The following is an 18,377-nucleotide window of genomic DNA, read 5'->3' on the forward strand; positions in this document are numbered from 1 at the left end:
AGATGCCCTAGGCTACCTAGCTTTTATGTTCTGCATTAGTGAACTACAGATGCAAACATTGTGAACTCGTTAAACTACATACGAACCGTAATACTAGTATTATTTTCATGTACCAACTGTTATAATAAGGCCCTGCGCAGACGACAGACTATCCGTGACGCACTTTTTAGTCTGTGAAAATATAACCTATGCAATTATATGCAGTAACGCACACGACGCGCAAAAAGTCCGGCGCACAAAAAATCCGTGTAATTCGGGCAGACCGCACCGCGCCGCGGCGCGCCGCTCCGCACAAAAAGTGAGTGAAAAAAATTGAACGTTTGCTTCAACGCGCGCTAACGCAGACGGCGCACACTTTAGTCGGCAATCTGCATTTGCTAGGGGTGGACGACGTAACGCACGCAATCTATTATCTTTATTATATCTAAATTTGCCGGATGTTGTTTCAGAATTGAATGTTTAGTATGGAACTGTCCCTTCAGTAATCTTTCCGAAAGTATAGGGTGTACCTACCCAAAATTCTCTATTTCTTCTTCTTTTTCTGTACTTCATGTACAAAATAATACTTCGCGATCTCTGCACGATTTCCATAGCGTCTACGTCCCTACAGCTCTGCTGACAAAATGCTCGAAGATGTACGTCGTGTGCGTTGAGTCTGTGAAAAATCCGCGACCGACTTTTTGCGCGCCATGCAGACTTATTGTGCGCCGCAGACTCGATTGCACAAAAAGTGTGCCGTCTGTGCAGGGCCTAAGTGCACGCTGTGACGTCATGGAAAACGTGATAAAATGTCGGACTTATTACATTTTCTTGATTAAAATTCAAACAACACAAAACAGCCTATATACGTCCCACTGCTGGGTATGGGTCTCCTCTCAAACAACCGGAGGGGGTATGGAGCATACTCCATCATCATCTCACTTTTTCGGACAATCAATAAAATACACATAAGAAGAGATTCGGAAACTATGCTAGCCAGTACGACAAAATGTCGCACTTATTATTAAATTTTTCTTTATTCATATAAATAAGTTAAATCGAGAAAAGAAAACGTTTTTTGTCTCCTTTAGATCTGTTTTTATTTAGTAATCGGAATTTTATAATTTATCTTGAACCTAGTAGGTACACGACCCAATTGGTTGTAGAGAGTTACCATTCTATGTTGTATTCTTTATTCTATGGCATGGGGTAAAGCGGCCTACACAAAGCTGCGTGTTACCTAGGAAACCACCCAATTATTTCTTGTAATAAAACTTCAATTCACTTTTAGATGTATTTTAATAGTTAACAAAAATATACAACATTGTTTTTACAAACCCACATAAAAATACTTCTTACATGGTCAACGGTTTTGTACGTGATCACATTTAAAAACTACGAATATTTATTTTAGAATTCCATTCATATTAAGATCGCTTACTCGTTGAGGCGCACATGCATGGCTGTACTGACTACCCGATTCCGGAATATAGTCGTGAACTTATGTTATTGATTTTACTCATCACCAGACCATTAACGTCCCCACTGCTGGGGCACGGGCCTTCCCTATGGATGGATAGAGAGATCGGGCCTTAAACCATCACGCGGGCCCAGTGCGGATTGATGGTTATTAACGAATGCTAATGCAGCCGGGACCAACGGCTTAACGTGCCTTCCGAAGCACGGAGGAGCTCGAGATGAAAACTTTTTTTTGTGGTCACCCATCCTATGACCGGCCTTTGCGAAAGTTGCTTTACTTCAACAATCGCAGACCGAGCGCGTTAACCGCTGCGCCACCGAGCTCCTCATTGTTTTTACTCATTATTATTTATTGTGTAAGCGGCCTCAAACTGCACGCTTGCTGTCGAATAGGAGCGAACAGGGACCTTGTTTTTAAATCCCTCGCCTTCAAGTCACGTCCGATAGGTGCGGGGCCGACGGGTTGAACCATCTATGCTTCTATCCTATTCTGTTGCTCAGGCAGGACCGCACGCGGCAGAATCGACGAGGCGATAGCGGAAGCTCTTTCTCGCTCTAGCAAATGACGTTCCTGAGTAACAGAATAGGATAGCAGCATAGGGAAGTGCAATGAGGCGCTGACAGATGTAGTTCAACCCTTACGCCGTATACAGAACGAAAGCTGGAAACTTATAAGCTCTTACCGGCGCTTGACAGCGCTGGTCCGTTCTACACAAAGGAAGCAGGTTGACGCAGTTGTGTATTAATTTTAAATGGCAGCGCCCAGCGCTGACCAGCGCGTGTTGAAGCTTGTCGGCGCCGTTCAGTGCTTATCGGCGCGCGTTCATATATTTTCCTGCGCAGGTCACCAACGCTTGACAGGGCTTATAAATTTCCAGCTTTCTTTCTGTATACGGCCTTACGGTTATATACACAGTAGTATTCTTTATTTTATAAGATGTGGTCACTAGTTATAATATAAGTTCTATATAGGACTATAAGAATTTGACGCCGCCAATAATGTTCACAGGTCTACCCTTGTATTTCTTAGAGATGTCGTTTTCAATCTGTAACCAAATGAGAGAATAACATTAGAAATTGGACTTTTAATAGTACAAACTGACGTCGATTAAAAAATATAATAAGGCTAAGACTTTGCCGTTGAAAAGTTATTGACATAGAATCATGATCTGAATCACCCTCCTTAGTATTCGTTACGATGTCACTAACATCCTGTATATACAGGTCGCGATTAGTTTAATGCAAATAAATTTGTAATCTCAAAAAATATGATCACTTTGTTGTCCGTCCGTCTGTTCGTTTATCTGTTAAGGTCCTTTTTCTCGGGGACGCGTCGAGATAAACATTTATTTAGTTATTTAGTAGGCACATTAACAGTACAAACACAACAACTTTCTTTCGTTTTTTTTTTGCTTTAAACATAAACAGCCTATACACGTCCCACTGCTAGGCACATGTCTCCCCTCAATCACGCGGAGGGGGTATGGAGCATACTACACCACGTTGCTCCTGTGGGTTGGTGGTGTTTTCACGGCTAATAGCCGGGACTAACGGCTTAACTTGCCCTCCGAAGCGCGAAATCATCTTACTTTATCGGACAAGCAGGTGATTCAAGCCTGCGAAGTGCTTACCAAAGGACAGTCTTACAAAGTGATTTCGACAATGTCCCCATTGGGAATCGATCCCAGACCTCTAGATCGTGAACCACTAGACCACGGAGGCTGGTGAAATTAACATTTAATACCTATGTCTGCGGTCCCTTGAAGCTGCTATAAAAAAAAAAGCTTCTACAACGCAATCCAAGGATATAGCCAGTTTTAGCCTGATTTTCATACATTTGTTATGCTTTTTCCTTTAGCAGTTCGGAACCCTAAAAATAATCGACTATACTTACATTAGCCTGCAGTTCCTTAGTCCTCTCTATGATCTTGGCCAGCAGCGGCCTCAACTCGGCCGCGCGCGCCGCCGCCGCGCTGCGCTGCTCTTGGGAGCGGGCAGCGAGCTTGGATAACTTCTCGCATAGAGTCAACTTCTGTTTTAGTTGAGCTGTTAAGACGTCTACGTATCTGTTGAGGGAGAGATAGGTGGTTTATTTCGAGTATTCTTCGTACTGACTAGTCTTTTTCATCTATTGTGTGGCTTGTGAGGTGAATGACCTCTTCAAAGCTAGTGTCAGGGTTACTGACCCGCCATAGATGTGCAGAGGTTTTTCTTTCTTGCTGTTTAGTAGACAAAGGACTTATAGGGCATTTTAGGAAAGTGCCCAAAAACTAATGGAGGTCCAGTTGCCAATGAGTCCTTTGTGTACCAAACCTTTCTACAGTAGTTCTAGGTGGATGAGACATTCGATAAAAAATATATTTATATAAAAATTGATTTAAAATGTGACTATAAGCATAGAATAAGAAATAATACTACGTATAGAACGGCAACTCTCCGCTCCCCACCAGCGTCTGAGCTAGGTTTAACCCTCGAACATAGCTTAGATTTGAATGGTATAGCGTCAGACGCCACACACACACAGATGCGCGTGTACGATAACATCAATGTATGGTGTCTGTGTAAAAGGAGGTTGTTTGTGTGAAGTGTCTGAAGTGTTCATTGTTTTAAGTTTACGCGGGTATTATCATAATTACATAATAACGGGTTCTTACCGCGTTTAAATGGCGATATGAGACTCCCGATATTTCGACACTGTTGCAAGTGCCATGATCACGGGATGACTGATGAACGTGAAAACATGAGGACACAGTGAGTGCGGTTTGTCGTAGTGAGTTTCGTGCGAGTTCAGATGGTTCCGAACATTCCGATATCAAAAACATAAACAAACGGCAAAGAAAGAGGGTAGAGATATGTCTGCCCGTAGAAAATTATGGATCTACCTACTCCACTCCAATCTCATCAGTCATCCCGTGATCATGGCACTTGCAACAGTGTCGAAATATCGGGAGTCTCATATCCCCATTTAAACGCGGTAAGAACCTGTTATTATGTGCTTTAATTGTGTCTGAAGTGTGCTATAAGTGTAACTAACATATATTACCAAATGAATGATGTGATATTTTTGAGTTTGAATTAAATGGCCACAAGCTACAAAGCTGTAAGGGGGAAAGCGCGTGTACTGTACGCGTTAGACGGCCAAAGGTTGAGTATGGAGTGAGACCTTAAACGCTCCCCATTAGTCCGACCAAGCAGTTACCGCCATTAGTGGCAAATCCATAAGTCACGTCAAAAAATAAAATACCGTACCTCTGTGAATGCTTCACGTTGTGCAGGTGTTGTTGCTCGGGCCCCGCCAGCTGGGCGGAGGACAGCTGCACGGCGTCCAGCATGGCGGTGAGGGCGGCGCTGCTCTCTGTCGGCAGCTGCTGCATGAGGGAGAAACTCTGGACGTCGCTCGCGTTGGTCTCGTATAGACGCATCTTGAGGAAGGATTCCAGCTGGAACGAAGGTGAGAACTATGTTATGAGATAAATAATATAATGCGTCGTGGTTCACGCCGCAACTTGTGCTGAGTAAGGCCCTTATATCTCAGGACATCCACCACCACCTTATGATCATTCTAATGAACACCCTCTATGCTTTTTGTAATTGTTCTAAAATTTTAAATGATGTTATTGTCTTATTTTTGTGTACACATACATATGTATGTGTTTACATATGTATTAATTTATTTTGTTAATTTAAAATTAAGGATTACGGGCGTGAGTTTATATATGTATATAAACTCACGCCCGTAATCCTTAATGGGGTGGGCAGAGCCACAAGTAATCAAAGACAACTTGCAGCCACTGTTGATACGATGTCGTAAGCTGGATTGTTTTTGTGTAAAGCGTTTTCTATTCTATTCTAATATTAGTAAAACAGAGTCCCTCCATACACTAGACACTTCATAAAAACACAGTTTTATACAATCGTCAATAAAAGCGGTCAAACGTCGTACTCATTGTTACTTTGGAACGGGTACACCTCCCAAAACCTTTTGTTTCGCCGTCCGAGAGACCTCCGCCAGGTCTTGATTTGCCTTGGCTTACCTGGAAGTCTCTAAATAGACTTCGGACTCAGGTGGGCCGAAGTAAGGACAATTTGTTCAGGTGGGGTTTCTCGGATAGTTCGGACTTAAAGTGCAAGTGCGGCACTGTTCCCCAAACGATGGAACATCTTACATCGTGTCCTGCGTGCCCGAACACCTGTACGCAGGAGGATCTGATGAGCGCTGCAGATAGCGCCATACTTGTTGCCAAGTTTTGGGCCGATACAATTTAGTTTGCCATCGACACGATAAGAAGATTGTTACTTAATTCATAAATAAAATTCGAAAGTTTGGCCCGCTACAAGGTGGACCGACGATCTGGTGAAGGTCGCGGGAAGCCGCTGGATGCGGGCAGCGCAGGACCGATCGTCGTGGAGATCCTTGGGGGAGGCCTATGCCCAGCAGTGGGCGTCGTACGGCCGATGATGATGAAGAGTTCGACTTTTGATCATCTTAGACTGGCTTCTATTTCTAGGTTAGCATTTTCTTGGAGTCAAATACCCTATTCATACGTTACCTCTAACAGCTGGTCGATCAGCTGGTTTCTAGTAGCAGGGTTGTCTAACAACGTCAGCGCGTCACGTCCGCGAGCGACGCCGCCAGCCACGCCTTGTTCTTCAACTACTATGCCGGACTCTTCTAGGGATACTGACGCTATGTCTCCTGATAGGTCCTGAAAGACGGGATTAATTTGGAAAAGACGGCCTCCGTGGTCCAGTGGTTGAGCGTTGGGCTCACGATCCGGAGGTCCCGGGTTCGATTTCCGGTGGGGACATGTCACAAAAATTACTTTGTGGTCCCTAGTTTGGTTAGGACATTACTGGCTGATCACCAGACTGTCCGAAAGTAAGATGATCCGTGCTTCGGAAGGCACGTTAAGCCGTTGGTCCCGGTTACTACTTACTGATGTGAGTAAGTAGTCGTTACAAGAGCCATGTCAGGGGCATTTGGCGGCTCAATAGTAACCCTGATACCAGGGTTGATGGGGTTGGTAATCCACCTCATAACCCACACGATAGAAGAAGAAAAATTTGGAAAAATAATACAATGGTATCTGCAGGCTTAGCAGACCCGACGCGACGCAAGATAATATAAGGCCTTTGGTACACGCGACTACCGGGACATCCGCGATTTTTTCAAGATGTAGCATTCATTATTATTGTATATTGCTTAAAGAAGAGCCAAGGATATCAAAAAAAAAAACATATCTATTTTTATAAGAAATGATAAAATTGTTAGCTTATCATATCCAAGTCTCGAGCAAGTCGATGCGTGAACCAGGAACCTTAATTCATCGATCAAATTTGACAATTCGCGCATTGAGTTTGGTCGTGCTAGGCCTACTGGAGGAGAAATTGGTTGCCTCTTGGCAAATCCAATATCCATAACGGCAAAAATACTTGTTGTATAAGCGTTTTTAAAGGTTAACTACGCGAACTAGTTCTCAGGTTTTCCCCTCCTTAGTTAGAGCGCGTCGTGAATGAACGGTTCTCTATCAGAAGTTTCAGTTAATACTGTCGCTCAGGAGCGACGAACTGAACTGCTCCCAGTCGCGACCTGTTATGCGGAAGTATTACTTACAATATCGGCGGGGTCTCCACCGTCGATGTTCCCCCAGTCGATGTCGCCGGCCGCCGCGTCGCCGTTACCGAAGTCGATCTCGCCTCCCGCATCAAGTGAGCCAAAATCTATCGCGTTGTCGCCGAAATCAATCTGCAAAGTTTGTTAAAATCGGAGTTGACAATCTGCAAAGTTTGTTAAAGACAGTCTGAAACTTTATCAAATTAAGGGTGGTATTAATAAACCAATCTCAGCTGAGAATGCCCTCAAGATCATGCTCAAGTACCTGTTTTTATACAAGAACTGTCACATTGACATGGTCTTGAGAGCAGTCTCAAAGCTGAGATCAATTTATTAATACCACCCTAAGAGTCAAAATCTGAGTAATTGATATGCAAGGTCTCCTTCCTTTTCGGCAGATAAGAGAAAGACAGATATAACTTAAAATAGATAAAATTAGGAGATATCTACAGGTATCAACACTGTTGAGGAATTGTATTGAGTATTTATTTAACAATCCCTCTCACTTAACACTTACAGAGACACAACATCTACAGTTACTATTTAACTAGATTCCAAGGATCATCTGTCATATACCTCCGAAATGTATTCACACACTGGTTTCCTCACGATGTTTTCCTTCGCCGCTGAACATGTGATAATCATTTATGATCCAAACATGAATTCGAAAAAACTATGAAAATCATAGGTGCAAGCATTCTTCTCCATCTTACCTATAATATAATTTTTCTTACCTGGTCTCCTCCCCCCTGACCCTCCTCATCATCCAGCTCAATGTGTATAGGATCCGGCTCCACACTCAGTGGGGGCTCCCCGTAGCTCCACTCGTACACAGTAGTGTTGCCATGCTCAACAACATATTGCAATAACGACAACACTTCCATGGCCCTGTCACCATAGATGTACTTTGTGAATGCTGAATACAGGTCTATGCCAGGCTGAAGGGGTTTCAAGGATTTTCCTATCTGAAAAAAATATTTAAGTAAATCAATATGTATATCTTTTATTTTGTGGGTGCCTACCCTATTCTATTCTGTTCAAAAACCAATTTTTTTTTATGTGACTTGTTGTAATTTGCCGCAGATGGCATTGACTACTTGGCCGGACAAATGGGGAGCGCAGAAGGCTCTCACCCGGTACAATGTTTAAGACAACAGGCCTGAAGTTGCCCAGTTGTCAAAAACCAAAGACAATACCTAGTAAATTGAAATTACTCAAAGTCAAAATTATTTTGAGTACTACTAAAGTCACAAACTGCAGTAATTTTTTCAAGCCATGTCCGGGGCTTTTGGTGGCTTAATATTAACCCAGGGTTGCTGAGGTTGGTCATCCACCTCATAACCTAGACAATAGACAAATCTTATTATTCTAGTTTTCTGCTATTAATCCTGTCACAATCGACCAACCAAGATGTGCTCCATGTTCTACCTTATCATAAATCTCTGGTAACTCCTGCAATCTGTCCACCAGCTCCCTCTTGATGCTGTTGCCCTGGATACCGAGCTGTCTGCACAGCGTCAGGAACTCTGACTTGGTTGACGACTCATTCTTCAAGTAGTCCGTCTGCTTCTTTTCACATTCCTTGAATAAAACAAACACACATATGCATACATAAGATTACACCAATTTTCCATAGGGGCATGAAGAGACCATGGCATTCCACTTAATATGATCCTGCCACACCACCTTTGCTTCCTCTACTCTCTCTCTCTCTCTTCCTCTCTCTCTCTCTCTCTCTCTCTCTTCCCCTCTCTCTCTCTCTCTCTCTCTCTCTCTCTCTCTCTCTTCCTCTCTCTCTCTCTCTCTCTCTCTCTCTCCTCTCTCTCTCTCTCTCTCTCTCTCTCTCTCTCTCTCTCTCTCTCTCTCTCTCTCTCTCTCTCTCTTCCTCTCTCTCTGTGATACTTTTTAGAATGATAATAATAGAACTGTTTATTCTTTATACTCAATAAAAGAGAACCATTTTAATGGTGAAAGAATTTTTGAAATCAATTTAGTACTTTTTGAGTTTATTCAATACAAACATACAAAAATACAAATCTTTCCTCTTTATAATATTACTATTAGCAATGATTTGTAAAGCTTCCTCTTTCATTTTTAAATTATTGATGCTATAAATAGAAAAATCTTAATTGTATAGGTAAACTTACTTAAACTAATAAGTACTACTTACTTAGTAATAAATACTTACAGTCTGCATCTGTTCCTCCTTAGCAATCTGTTTCTTTAGCCCCGGTATCTCATAGTTAATGTTTCTAACCAACATCTGAGCTGCTTCAGCCAAATATAAGTTCTCTTTCTCATAAGTCTTCACCACATCCTGCCAATCTTTCATTCTCTGAGACCCATACCTACCAAAGAGATTCTTAGTATCTGCCTCCGTCTCCTTGAGGATTTCAATGATCTTTAGACAGTGGAAATAGTTTATGTAGCTGCCAGATAGGAGGGCTGCAATATCGTCGTGAGCAGGCATATCCTGAATAGCATTATTTATTTTTTCCCTCACTGCTATCACGTTCTTCTGCCATTCTTTGCTCACGTGGTGACGGCTCACCAACCAGTCTTGCAGTTTACCAATATTTATGTCAATAGGAATATTGCTTTCCTGTAAAATAAAGCAAAAATATAAAAGGTTACAATTCAAAAGCTCAATACTATAGGTATAAGAGGTAATTTAGAAAAAGAATAATAATGTATTTACTTACGTCCATTTTTTTTGTAATCTTAATTCAATAAATTACTTTTAAATTATTTAATTTTGAACAACAAAATTCACTTTCGTGCCGTGACGTGTCAACAAAGTTGTAGTTGTGTTTTATTTGTACGTGTTCTACGCCAAATATCAATCCATCAATCGCCAAAAATAAACAATGCTCATGCTTTTATGTGGTGGTGTAAAGTAAACTAGTGTCTAATCTGAACGTATTCGCTAACAAAAAAACAAGACGTCAAAACTGATTTCTTTTTTTCCAAAAAATGTAGCCATAATAAAATGTTACTGCCAAATTTATAAATAATTTGTAGAAATGTTTGAATGTGCATTATTTAACAGTAAATAAAATAATTATAGTAAAATGTTTCCTTAGTCACTGAAATTATATAAAAATCAATAATTTGATTAATGTAAACAACATAATAAGTATTCCTCTTATCTTTGAAATTCTTGCCCTCAAACGTGTGCACCTATAGTAGAACATAGATAACATGCTTGCATGCAAGCTGTAATATTATTCAATTTTAGGTACAAAGACAGTTTTCCAGATATATAATTATAGACCAGAAAATATGTGATCTTAATATTCGTGTCAATAGTAACTTATTCAGATTATTTCACTTTTATAGCAATGAATTATTTCGAGAATGTGTAAGTATCTTTTTTCTTTACAACAAACTAAAAGAAGTAACAAAAATGTTGATTTCATATTATTTTACTATTCAGTAGTTTTCGACTCTTATCAGAAATCTTATCTTATCTGGCAACACTTTACGGAAAAAATACAACTTTTTGTTTTGTTGTTTTATTTATACCTATCTTTTTTATATTTTAACTTATTTTTTGTAATTATATTAGTTCTACATGCTTTTGTTTGTGTTATTATTTTGAGCACAAATTATAGTAGGTAAACATTGAAAATATTTCGTTAACAAACCTAAAACATATAAATAAAATATGGTAAGGCAAAACAAACTTTAATTTATTTTCTGTGTTCTAACCAGGATTGGAGGTAGTGGAGACGAAGGTGTGATCGCTGTTGATGTTTCAAGAGACGTACTAGTGGATCCCGTGACTAACATGTCTGAAACACCTATACCTCCAGACTTGCTTACCTTGTAAGTTCATTTGCACATTTATTGAGGAAATATTACTATAGCTAATTAATTAAAGTGATAAGCAACACGTAGTGTTCGATAATTAATTAGTTTCATTTGAATTTGGTACTGTAAAACACCTACAGTGTAGAAGAACTAAAAATGATGTTGTAAGTTCTAATTTTAAAATAATTTCTTATTGTTGTAATAAGTAGATAATTACATTTTTGTTTTTCTTGCATTACCTGGAAAATCCTCAGTTTTCTCTGTTACTCTATTTGGCTTAGCTTTCTGGGTAGGTAGGTACTTATTGTAGAAGTTGTTATTTTATTCCAAATTTTTCTGATCTGACTACTTATGTCCCAATATTAGGGGTGCAATTTGAAATGCAATATCATACTTTCTCCTTATTTTCCTTCACTTTTCCATATTTCAGATCAGCTGATGGTTCAGCCGAGAGTGACGAGGAGTCAACTAAACTCACTCTGGCATATGAGAATCTGTATGAGATACCAAGAACCATTGCTGAGAGGTTCTCAGAACACATCAAATACCTAGACATCAGTCATAATAAAATCACGTAAGTTAACTATTTTACAGAGAATGTGTTTAAACATATGCTTGCATGCATGTTGCCATGAGTGCTTGCATGCATGCATGTCTTTACACATGTGTATCTGTGTAACATTAGATTAATTCAGAAAGTGATAGATAATCTGCAGTGGATTGAAGAAGAAAGTATTGTTGAGATGTAGAGAGAAGTCATGTAGAGTATTCTCCTATTCTATCATGTGGGTTGTGAGGTGGATGACCAACCTCATCAACCCTGGTGTTAGGGTTATTATTAAACTTTATAAGATTGGTTGATGGGAACATCTTCTATTCTTCTATTCTGGGAATTTGTTACCTACTTAATATTTATTTACATTTCAGGAACCTGGACCCTCTAGTTCACTTCAGGCACCTCACATCACTGATAGCTGACCATAACCCTATCACTGAAAACTGCATCCTTCCACCCCTACCGCAGTTGCAGTTACTGTGGTAAGTAAAATTAAAATTATTATTTTTACTAAACTTTGAACCGTTGAACCATTTTCACTCCCTTTCCTGCTGAATTTCGATTTATTCTGTCAGCCAGCCAGCATTCCAAACTTTATCGAAGTTTCCTTAATAAATTTGAGTTGATTGATAATAAAAACGTAGGTATATTTTTTAAAATTAAGTTCTGTGCAATAAAGTGTATTTGATTTGATGATTTTTTATTTAGTTCATCATGCGACGGCCGTACCTCTGACTACCTCCAGCGGAAATATAATCATGAAATTATATGTAGGGTACCCAACTAGTTGGCCACCTAGTTGCAACAGATGGCGCCACATTCAATAATGCAGTCTGCAAGCGGTCGTGAAACGCGATATCGAAGTTTACACAGCAAGACGCATAATATACAATTTCAGTGTCTTCTTTAGTGTTGTGTTCATATGCTCAGTTCGGTGCCCCGAAAACATCCTTTGGCGGCAGTACACCCTCGCCGCTAAATTATATATCCTCTTTCTTTCTCCAGGTTAAACCACTGCAAGATCGCCTCTCTATACCCCTGGGTGAGCAAACTGAAGCAGTCATGCCCCAGACTGCAGCATCTCTGCCTTATGGAGAACCCTGCTGCACCCAGCTATCTCAACGGTGGGACATTCTACGAGTACCTACAGTACAGGTATGAAAATCCCCTCTATACCTACTTGCTTCCTCGAAAATCCCATACAAAAATCTTGTTCTTATACAAACACTACAAAGATGCAGTTTTTGAAGACGCGCAACTTTGTGTAGGCCGCTTTACCCCATGCCATAGAATAAAGAATACAACATAGACTGGTAACTCTCCACAATCAATTGGGTCGTGTACTAGGTTCAAGATAAATTATGAAATTCTGATAACTAAATAAAGACAGATCTAAACCTAACGAAAAATTTTATTTTTTTCTATTTCACTTTTCCAAATCAAATCAAATATACTTTATTGCACAGAACCAAATTTCACAATCAGACATAACACATGAATACAGTACAATTTGGGCGGCCTATTGCTCTAGAGCAACAGCAGGCAACCACCAAAAGGAAACAAAGATTTATGAATTTTAATCAAGAAATCCGTACCTAAAAATAGTGCGAAATTTTATCACGTTTTTCTATGACGTCAGCTGGGCTAACCTTGAAATGCTAGCTGTCAGTTTTGAGCATACCTGTAGGCTCTGCACGCGAATTATATCGAGTCCTTCGTCCAATAGCCGTTTGACTTCCATCTACGTAGATAGCATTCGTATCGTTTATTGGTCGAAGCGCTCAATATAATTCGCCATGCGCGCGGAGCGGTTGTCATGCAGACCCAGCTGGTCTTCTTATGCCATGTTTTTTTTGTATAGAGTGTCCGGGGTGTGCCCATGCATGCGAGCGAGACAGACAATCCGCACGCCTTCCTTAACTCTTTCAAGGTCTAATGTCGATTGTCCAAACTATCGATAGCTCGGTAACTGTAATAGAAACACGAACTATGCTCCACACCACACCCCTTCCGGTTGATAAGAAACTGCTCTGTACACAGCAGTGGCAGATACTAATGTTTTTATTTACCTACCATTATCAGCTCACTCCTATTTATACAGGCGTCAATTATATGATATCAATGATTGAGTCATGAAGTTGTTTATTTATTTATGCGTGTATATGTCGCAGTCGGATTGTATAATCCGCTGTATTACATTACGGCTAGCTGTTTTCAAAAACAGGGCCGTTTTGTAATGCGACGGTTCAACGATTAGCTATATTGAATGCGGCTAAGTAAAAAACCGCCGAAACGTATTCGTCGCCATACGTCATTCAACACGGCTAGCCGTAATGTAATGCGAGAGATGAATTAAATAAATGAAACGTGTTAAATAATTCGGTAAATAGTGAATTTAAGAACAATTTTCAAGTGCAATTAGAAAAAAATATGGTCACCCTACAACTTAAGTAGTAGTACAATGCGGCTAAACATGGACCGCTTTATTGGAGAACGAATCGCAATGACAATACGGCTAGTCGTTGAACCGCCGCATTACAAAACGGCCCTGTTTTTGAAAACAGCTAGCCGTAATGTAATACAGCGGATTATGCAATCCGACCGCGACATATACATAACATAAGCTTGCGACTATAACCCAATTGGGTTAGTCTGAGGTACAATAAGCCAAACAGTTTCTTGCAAAGTAATAAATTAACTGGGGGCTTAAAATGGCCACATCGAAGCAATTCATCTAAGAAAGCAATATTGCTATTTAACATTTGTTTGCATTACACACTTACCTTTATATGCGCAAATGTCAAAATGCTTTCTTAGATGAATTGCTTCGATGTGGCCATTTTAATCCCCCTTGTCGCACTTAAGACCTCCTGGTTACATGTCGTTTCTGTAATAGACCAAAAACACCTACAAAAACATAAATTTTATAATTATGACAACTAATGGTTTATAATTTCACCACTGTTTACAAATAATTCGCTGGGCTCAGTGACTGAACTTTTGCTCTTTGATTGTACAACTATCGCAAGATGAACTGAAGTGTCTACGCTTCCCCGAGCTTTCTGTTAGACCAACGTGATCTGTAGAGCGTCACTATTGTGTCCGTAGAATTTATTTCTCAAAGAGAAATATTCAAAATGCATTCACTTAATTTGGCTCCAATTTTCTTATCCACCAACCACAACAATTTTCACTTTTGGTGATTATTGAGACCATTCAGGTCAAGGTTTTTTTTTTTGAGGTTTTACCTTAAAACTAAACGTAAACATGATAATAGTATTGATAACCTTCGAACAATCGGAATAAATGTAAAATGTAGATTTCCAAGGTTAATTTTAAATACCTATGGTATCATGAGCAGGCCTAACATGCGAATCCTATGAAAAGCTGCCATTGCTAGCCGTTTGATGACGTAAGTGTTACATGAGTGTTATCATTAAATTGGTATCTGCAACGACTTGAATTTTATTATTGAAAAAAGGACACCATGTGTATAGCTTTAGAGCACAGTACTACGTACGTATATGGAACGGTAACTCTCCGTTCTACTTTAGTCTAAATCATAGAATAAGGAATAATACTACGTCTAAATGCCCGTAAGCCGCGACGGAGTAAAGGGACTGTCTGTTTTGCTGGCACTTTTTACGCCGCAAGGAATCGAGAAAGTTACAATGTGGCGTTCTATTTTGCCGCCATTTTGTTTCTCTATTTCAAAATCAGGTTAACAAGAGTCAAGAGATTTGTTTCTGTTTATTGACTTTCCTTTTCAATTAAATAGAATATTTAATAATTTCTATTTTTAATAATAAATAGTATAATAATAGTATGTCAGCCTTCATACAAAAATCAAACACCCTTTTGTAAAAATACTTTATTTTGTATTGTTCTCTATTACAGGCTATTCGTGATCTCCCAATTCCCGTCACTCAACCACTTAGACGACAGGAAGGTGACGGAGGACCAGCGTTCTGAGGCCCACCGGCTCTACAAGCGGCCGTTCGTGGAGAGGCTCGTGAAGCCTGGTCCTGGCGGGTTCTCGCAGCTCATGCATACCTCCGTCACTTGGAACGCGCTCAATAACAAACTCGCCAATTTTCTCGGTAAGGAGAGACAGGGTAATAGGAACCTTTTGATTTAGATTCTTAGGTTAGGTTCGTTTTGCGTCCGCGCTTTGATTGTGAAAAAAATAAGCGCCGCGTTCATAGGAGATGCTTCTTTGCATCCTACCCTGTCCGACAGGGATGTGTCAAGGCCCCCACCAACTCGCTCAAAATCATGGTTACCATGGTCACGCTCCGCCAATTTGCTATTAGACTACACGATCAACGGGAAACGGGAGTTGGTGGGGAGTAACCATGGTAACCAGCCGTGACCTTGACGAATCTAGCCTGACGGACATGTAAGTGTAATACCCGCTAAAGCTGGATGATTGGGTAGTGTGACCTATAGCAATACAGTACTACTGTCTCGCCGTGTCCGCGTGACCGTTAACATGCTCTGTAAACGCATGGGAATAAAAAAATCATTTTTTTTTCCAATCACCTTTATTACTGTAAATAGTTGCTAATAAAAAAATATTTTTTTTTTGTTAGCAACTATTTACAGTAATAAAGGTGATTGGAATCTCCTTTTAAGCGTAGTGCCTGTGTCCGGAGACTCCGCTCTTCCATAAAAGCAAGTTGTATACAAATATTCTTTAGGGGAATAGAGTTCTGATTTGTTCTGAGAATACGAAAATCATTTTGCTCAAAAAATTAAGACTTTGAAACCGCATAAGAAAAAAGTAGATGGTATCTGCAGGAATTAGAACCACTCTTAGTTTATAAGCGAATGTGATAGTTATAATGTTAATAATTATAGTATAAAAGTCTGTATAATTATAAGATGGACCAAACTTGTTATTATTGAGTGAGTTTATTAAGTATATTACTATTTTATCTTTACATAATAATTGTAAGATCGTGTTCTATATTTGCTTTTGAAAATATATTTGTCCAATAAGTTTGATTCATTTGTTTAATTCAAAAATAAAATAAATATAGGTAAACGATTCCTATTTCATCGGTTTTACGGTAGGAATTCCCGAGAAGGTAAGCTACAAACAATATCTTATTTATTTTCCTTAGAGACTAACATAAACAGCTTATAAACGTCCCACAGCTGGGCACAGGCCTCTAATCAACCGGAAGACATATGGAGTATACTCCACCATGCTGCTCCAGTGCGGGTTTATGGTGTTTTTTACCTACTTCTTAACATGCCCTCAAAAATACTACTTTTTCGGACAATCAGGTAATTCAAGCCTGCAATGTTCTGACTCCTGACCAAACAATTGACACAAAGACGTATAAATTTAAATTACGTTTAATTGTATTCTGGTACCACTACTAACTACAGCTCACGACGATTTAGGGCCCTGTCTACCCTCATAGGGATATTAGAGAATCAATATTGGCAAATCTTGAGGTCAAATCATAAATATTCAATTCAAAAACGTAAACCACGTCGAAAGTAAGAGGTTCCTAAAAAATCCGGTAGATGTCGCTGATCAGTGAGAAGGTTACAAAGTTATATTTTGCGGTTCGCGCAACAGAGTAATTCTCGCTGTGGAACTATTTTTACAAGTATCTAGTTTATTACGCATAGAAAAGGAATGTATTTTAAGTAAAATACGCGGGTAAAATTGTTATTTATATAGCGTTATCAATTTTGTTTTAAAATTTTACATTTTATCTTTTAACTTAGTCTGTAACGGGCGTTTTCAATAATATCTATCCATAGTTTTTGCTTACCTATTTATTAATTTGGTTTTGTTTCTTTTATATTTATTTGGCTTTTATTTTGTATCAAAATCAGTGATAAAAATACTTTATTAAGCGAGATAAATAGATTATCGAAACTGCCGTAAGTAACGTAATATTTTGCTCAACTGCAAATTAACTTTGTAAATTTCTACATCGCGGTGTTAAGATTTACTCGCGATTTCATTAGGGGGCTCGAGCAAAATTTTTTGGTATCGCTTCTCGGCCTTTTGGCTAAGATCAAAGTGTAGTATCTGTTCTTTTCAGCTTAATATCTGAAAGTTCCCTCACTGAGGGACCAGTATATTAAACTGATTTTTGTGACCAGATGGGATGTTCGGGGCTCGCTCCACTCCCGTCGCGGGTCGGCCCGGCATTGCAGTGCCGCCGGGATCGGCCCACATAATACCTTAGCAAACTGACTGACAAGTGTCAATTTTACCGCAGTCAGCTTATTCAATGATTGTGCTGGTGCTGACTTGACTACAATCATTGATATGAATTATACGAGGCCTTTAAGCGGATAAACGTCGTACATGTATTGTCAACGACACCACGATACCGCACCACTGTGGTGTCGTTCACAATTTTCTTTTAGGTAACCACACCACTGCAACGTGTATACAAACAAATCGTTATGTACCGACTTCAAAATAGGAGGGTCTCAGTTCGACCGTATTACTTTTTTTATGTTTCTTCGGGGAATGTTTGTTCGAAGTTATCTTCGTCGTTTATGAACCGATTTTGATAATTATTTTTTTGTTCGAAAGGAGATATTCCCAAGATGGTCCCATGATAAGGAAGTTACGGTCTGATGATGGCAGACCAGAGAAGACGAGGGGAATTTTCAAAAATCGTAGGGGCGACTAGTGCGTTTGTAAGGTCAAATTAATCGGATCGGTCTCTAGGCCCCGGGAAAACTTCCAGACCTTCGGAAACTGGTCAGCGTCAGGGAGACACTATGGCCTGGCAAAACTATAAAACCTGGAGTAATTTTTCTTTCACGAAACGTATTTTAATCAAGATCAAATCCAATCGCCGGTGAAAAAAAACAAAATGGCCGCCATACAAAATTTTGTTTTTTTTTTTAAGAAGAATAATAAAGTATGGGGCGCTTGCTCAAAACGTCATGTAG

The 18,377-nt window shown here is 39.6% G+C and overlaps 2 protein-coding genes and 1 non-coding gene across 6 annotated transcripts; 2 read left to right on the forward strand and 1 right to left on the reverse strand.

Annotated features, from left to right (window-relative positions):
• Positions 1 to 1,259: 1,259 nt before the first annotated feature.
• LOC126370068 (CDK5RAP3-like protein) lies at positions 1,260 to 9,883 on the reverse strand. The gene is made up of 9 exons (XM_050014718.1): positions 9,775 to 9,883; positions 9,261 to 9,674; positions 8,501 to 8,653; positions 7,807 to 8,037; positions 7,073 to 7,204; positions 6,009 to 6,164; positions 4,708 to 4,898; positions 3,353 to 3,524; positions 1,260 to 2,504 (listed from the first exon to the last, which is right to left on the reverse strand). Exons 1-9 carry the CDS (start codon positions 9,778 to 9,780, stop codon positions 2,433 to 2,435), a joined length of 1,527 nt encoding a protein of 508 aa, XP_049870675.1. The 5' UTR covers positions 9,781 to 9,883; the 3' UTR covers positions 1,260 to 2,432.
• Positions 9,884 to 10,271: 388 nt separating this feature from the next.
• Positions 10,272 to 15,975, forward strand: LOC126370119 (uncharacterized). 4 transcript variants are annotated; one of them, XM_050014860.1, is made up of 6 exons: positions 10,272 to 10,433; positions 10,787 to 10,900; positions 11,316 to 11,459; positions 11,813 to 11,923; positions 12,447 to 12,596; positions 15,339 to 15,974. In XM_050014860.1, the coding sequence occupies exons 1-6, from the start codon at positions 10,414 to 10,416 to the stop codon at positions 15,577 to 15,579; spliced, it is 780 nt and encodes a 259-aa protein (XP_049870817.1). In that variant the 5' UTR covers positions 10,272 to 10,413; the 3' UTR covers positions 15,580 to 15,974. The 4 variants fall into 4 exon arrangements, with proteins under 4 accessions (XP_049870817.1, XP_049870820.1, XP_049870819.1 ...); XM_050014863.1 differs by lacking the exon at positions 10,272 to 10,433 and adding an exon at positions 10,552 to 10,685; XM_050014862.1 differs by lacking the exon at positions 10,272 to 10,433 and adding an exon at positions 10,566 to 10,689.
• Positions 15,976 to 17,456: 1,481 nt separating this feature from the next.
• Positions 17,457 to 17,649, forward strand: LOC126370499 (U2 spliceosomal RNA). Its single transcript, XR_007566890.1, has one exon. It is a non-coding gene; the product is annotated as a U2 spliceosomal RNA (small nuclear RNA).
• Positions 17,650 to 18,377: the final 728 nt, after the last annotated feature.

Source organism: Pectinophora gossypiella, chromosome 10 (assembly GCF_024362695.1).
Source record: "Pectinophora gossypiella chromosome 10, ilPecGoss1.1, whole genome shotgun sequence".
Lineage (NCBI taxonomy): Eukaryota > Metazoa > Arthropoda > Insecta > Lepidoptera > Gelechiidae > Pectinophora > Pectinophora gossypiella.

Excerpts from the sequence above, each read along its gene's own strand:
- LOC126370119 (XM_050014860.1), top strand. The coding sequence starts at position 10,414 with ATGAATTATTTCGAGAATGT. Across the intron at positions 11,924-12,446 it reads CCGCAGTTGCAGTTACTGTG|GTTAAACCACTGCAAGATCG; the intron begins GTAAGTAAAATT and ends TTCTTTCTCCAG. Across the intron at positions 12,597-15,338 it reads TACGAGTACCTACAGTACAG|GCTATTCGTGATCTCCCAAT; the intron begins GTATGAAAATCC and ends TCTCTATTACAG.
- LOC126370068 (XM_050014718.1), bottom strand. Across the intron at positions 7,205-7,806 it reads GTCAGGGGGGAGGAGACCAG|ATTGATTTCGGCGACAACGC; the intron begins GTAAGAAAAATT and ends CAAACTTTGCAG. Across the intron at positions 6,165-7,072 it reads GTGGAGACCCCGCCGATATT|GACCTATCAGGAGACATAGC; the intron begins GTAAGTAATACT and ends CCCGTCTTTCAG.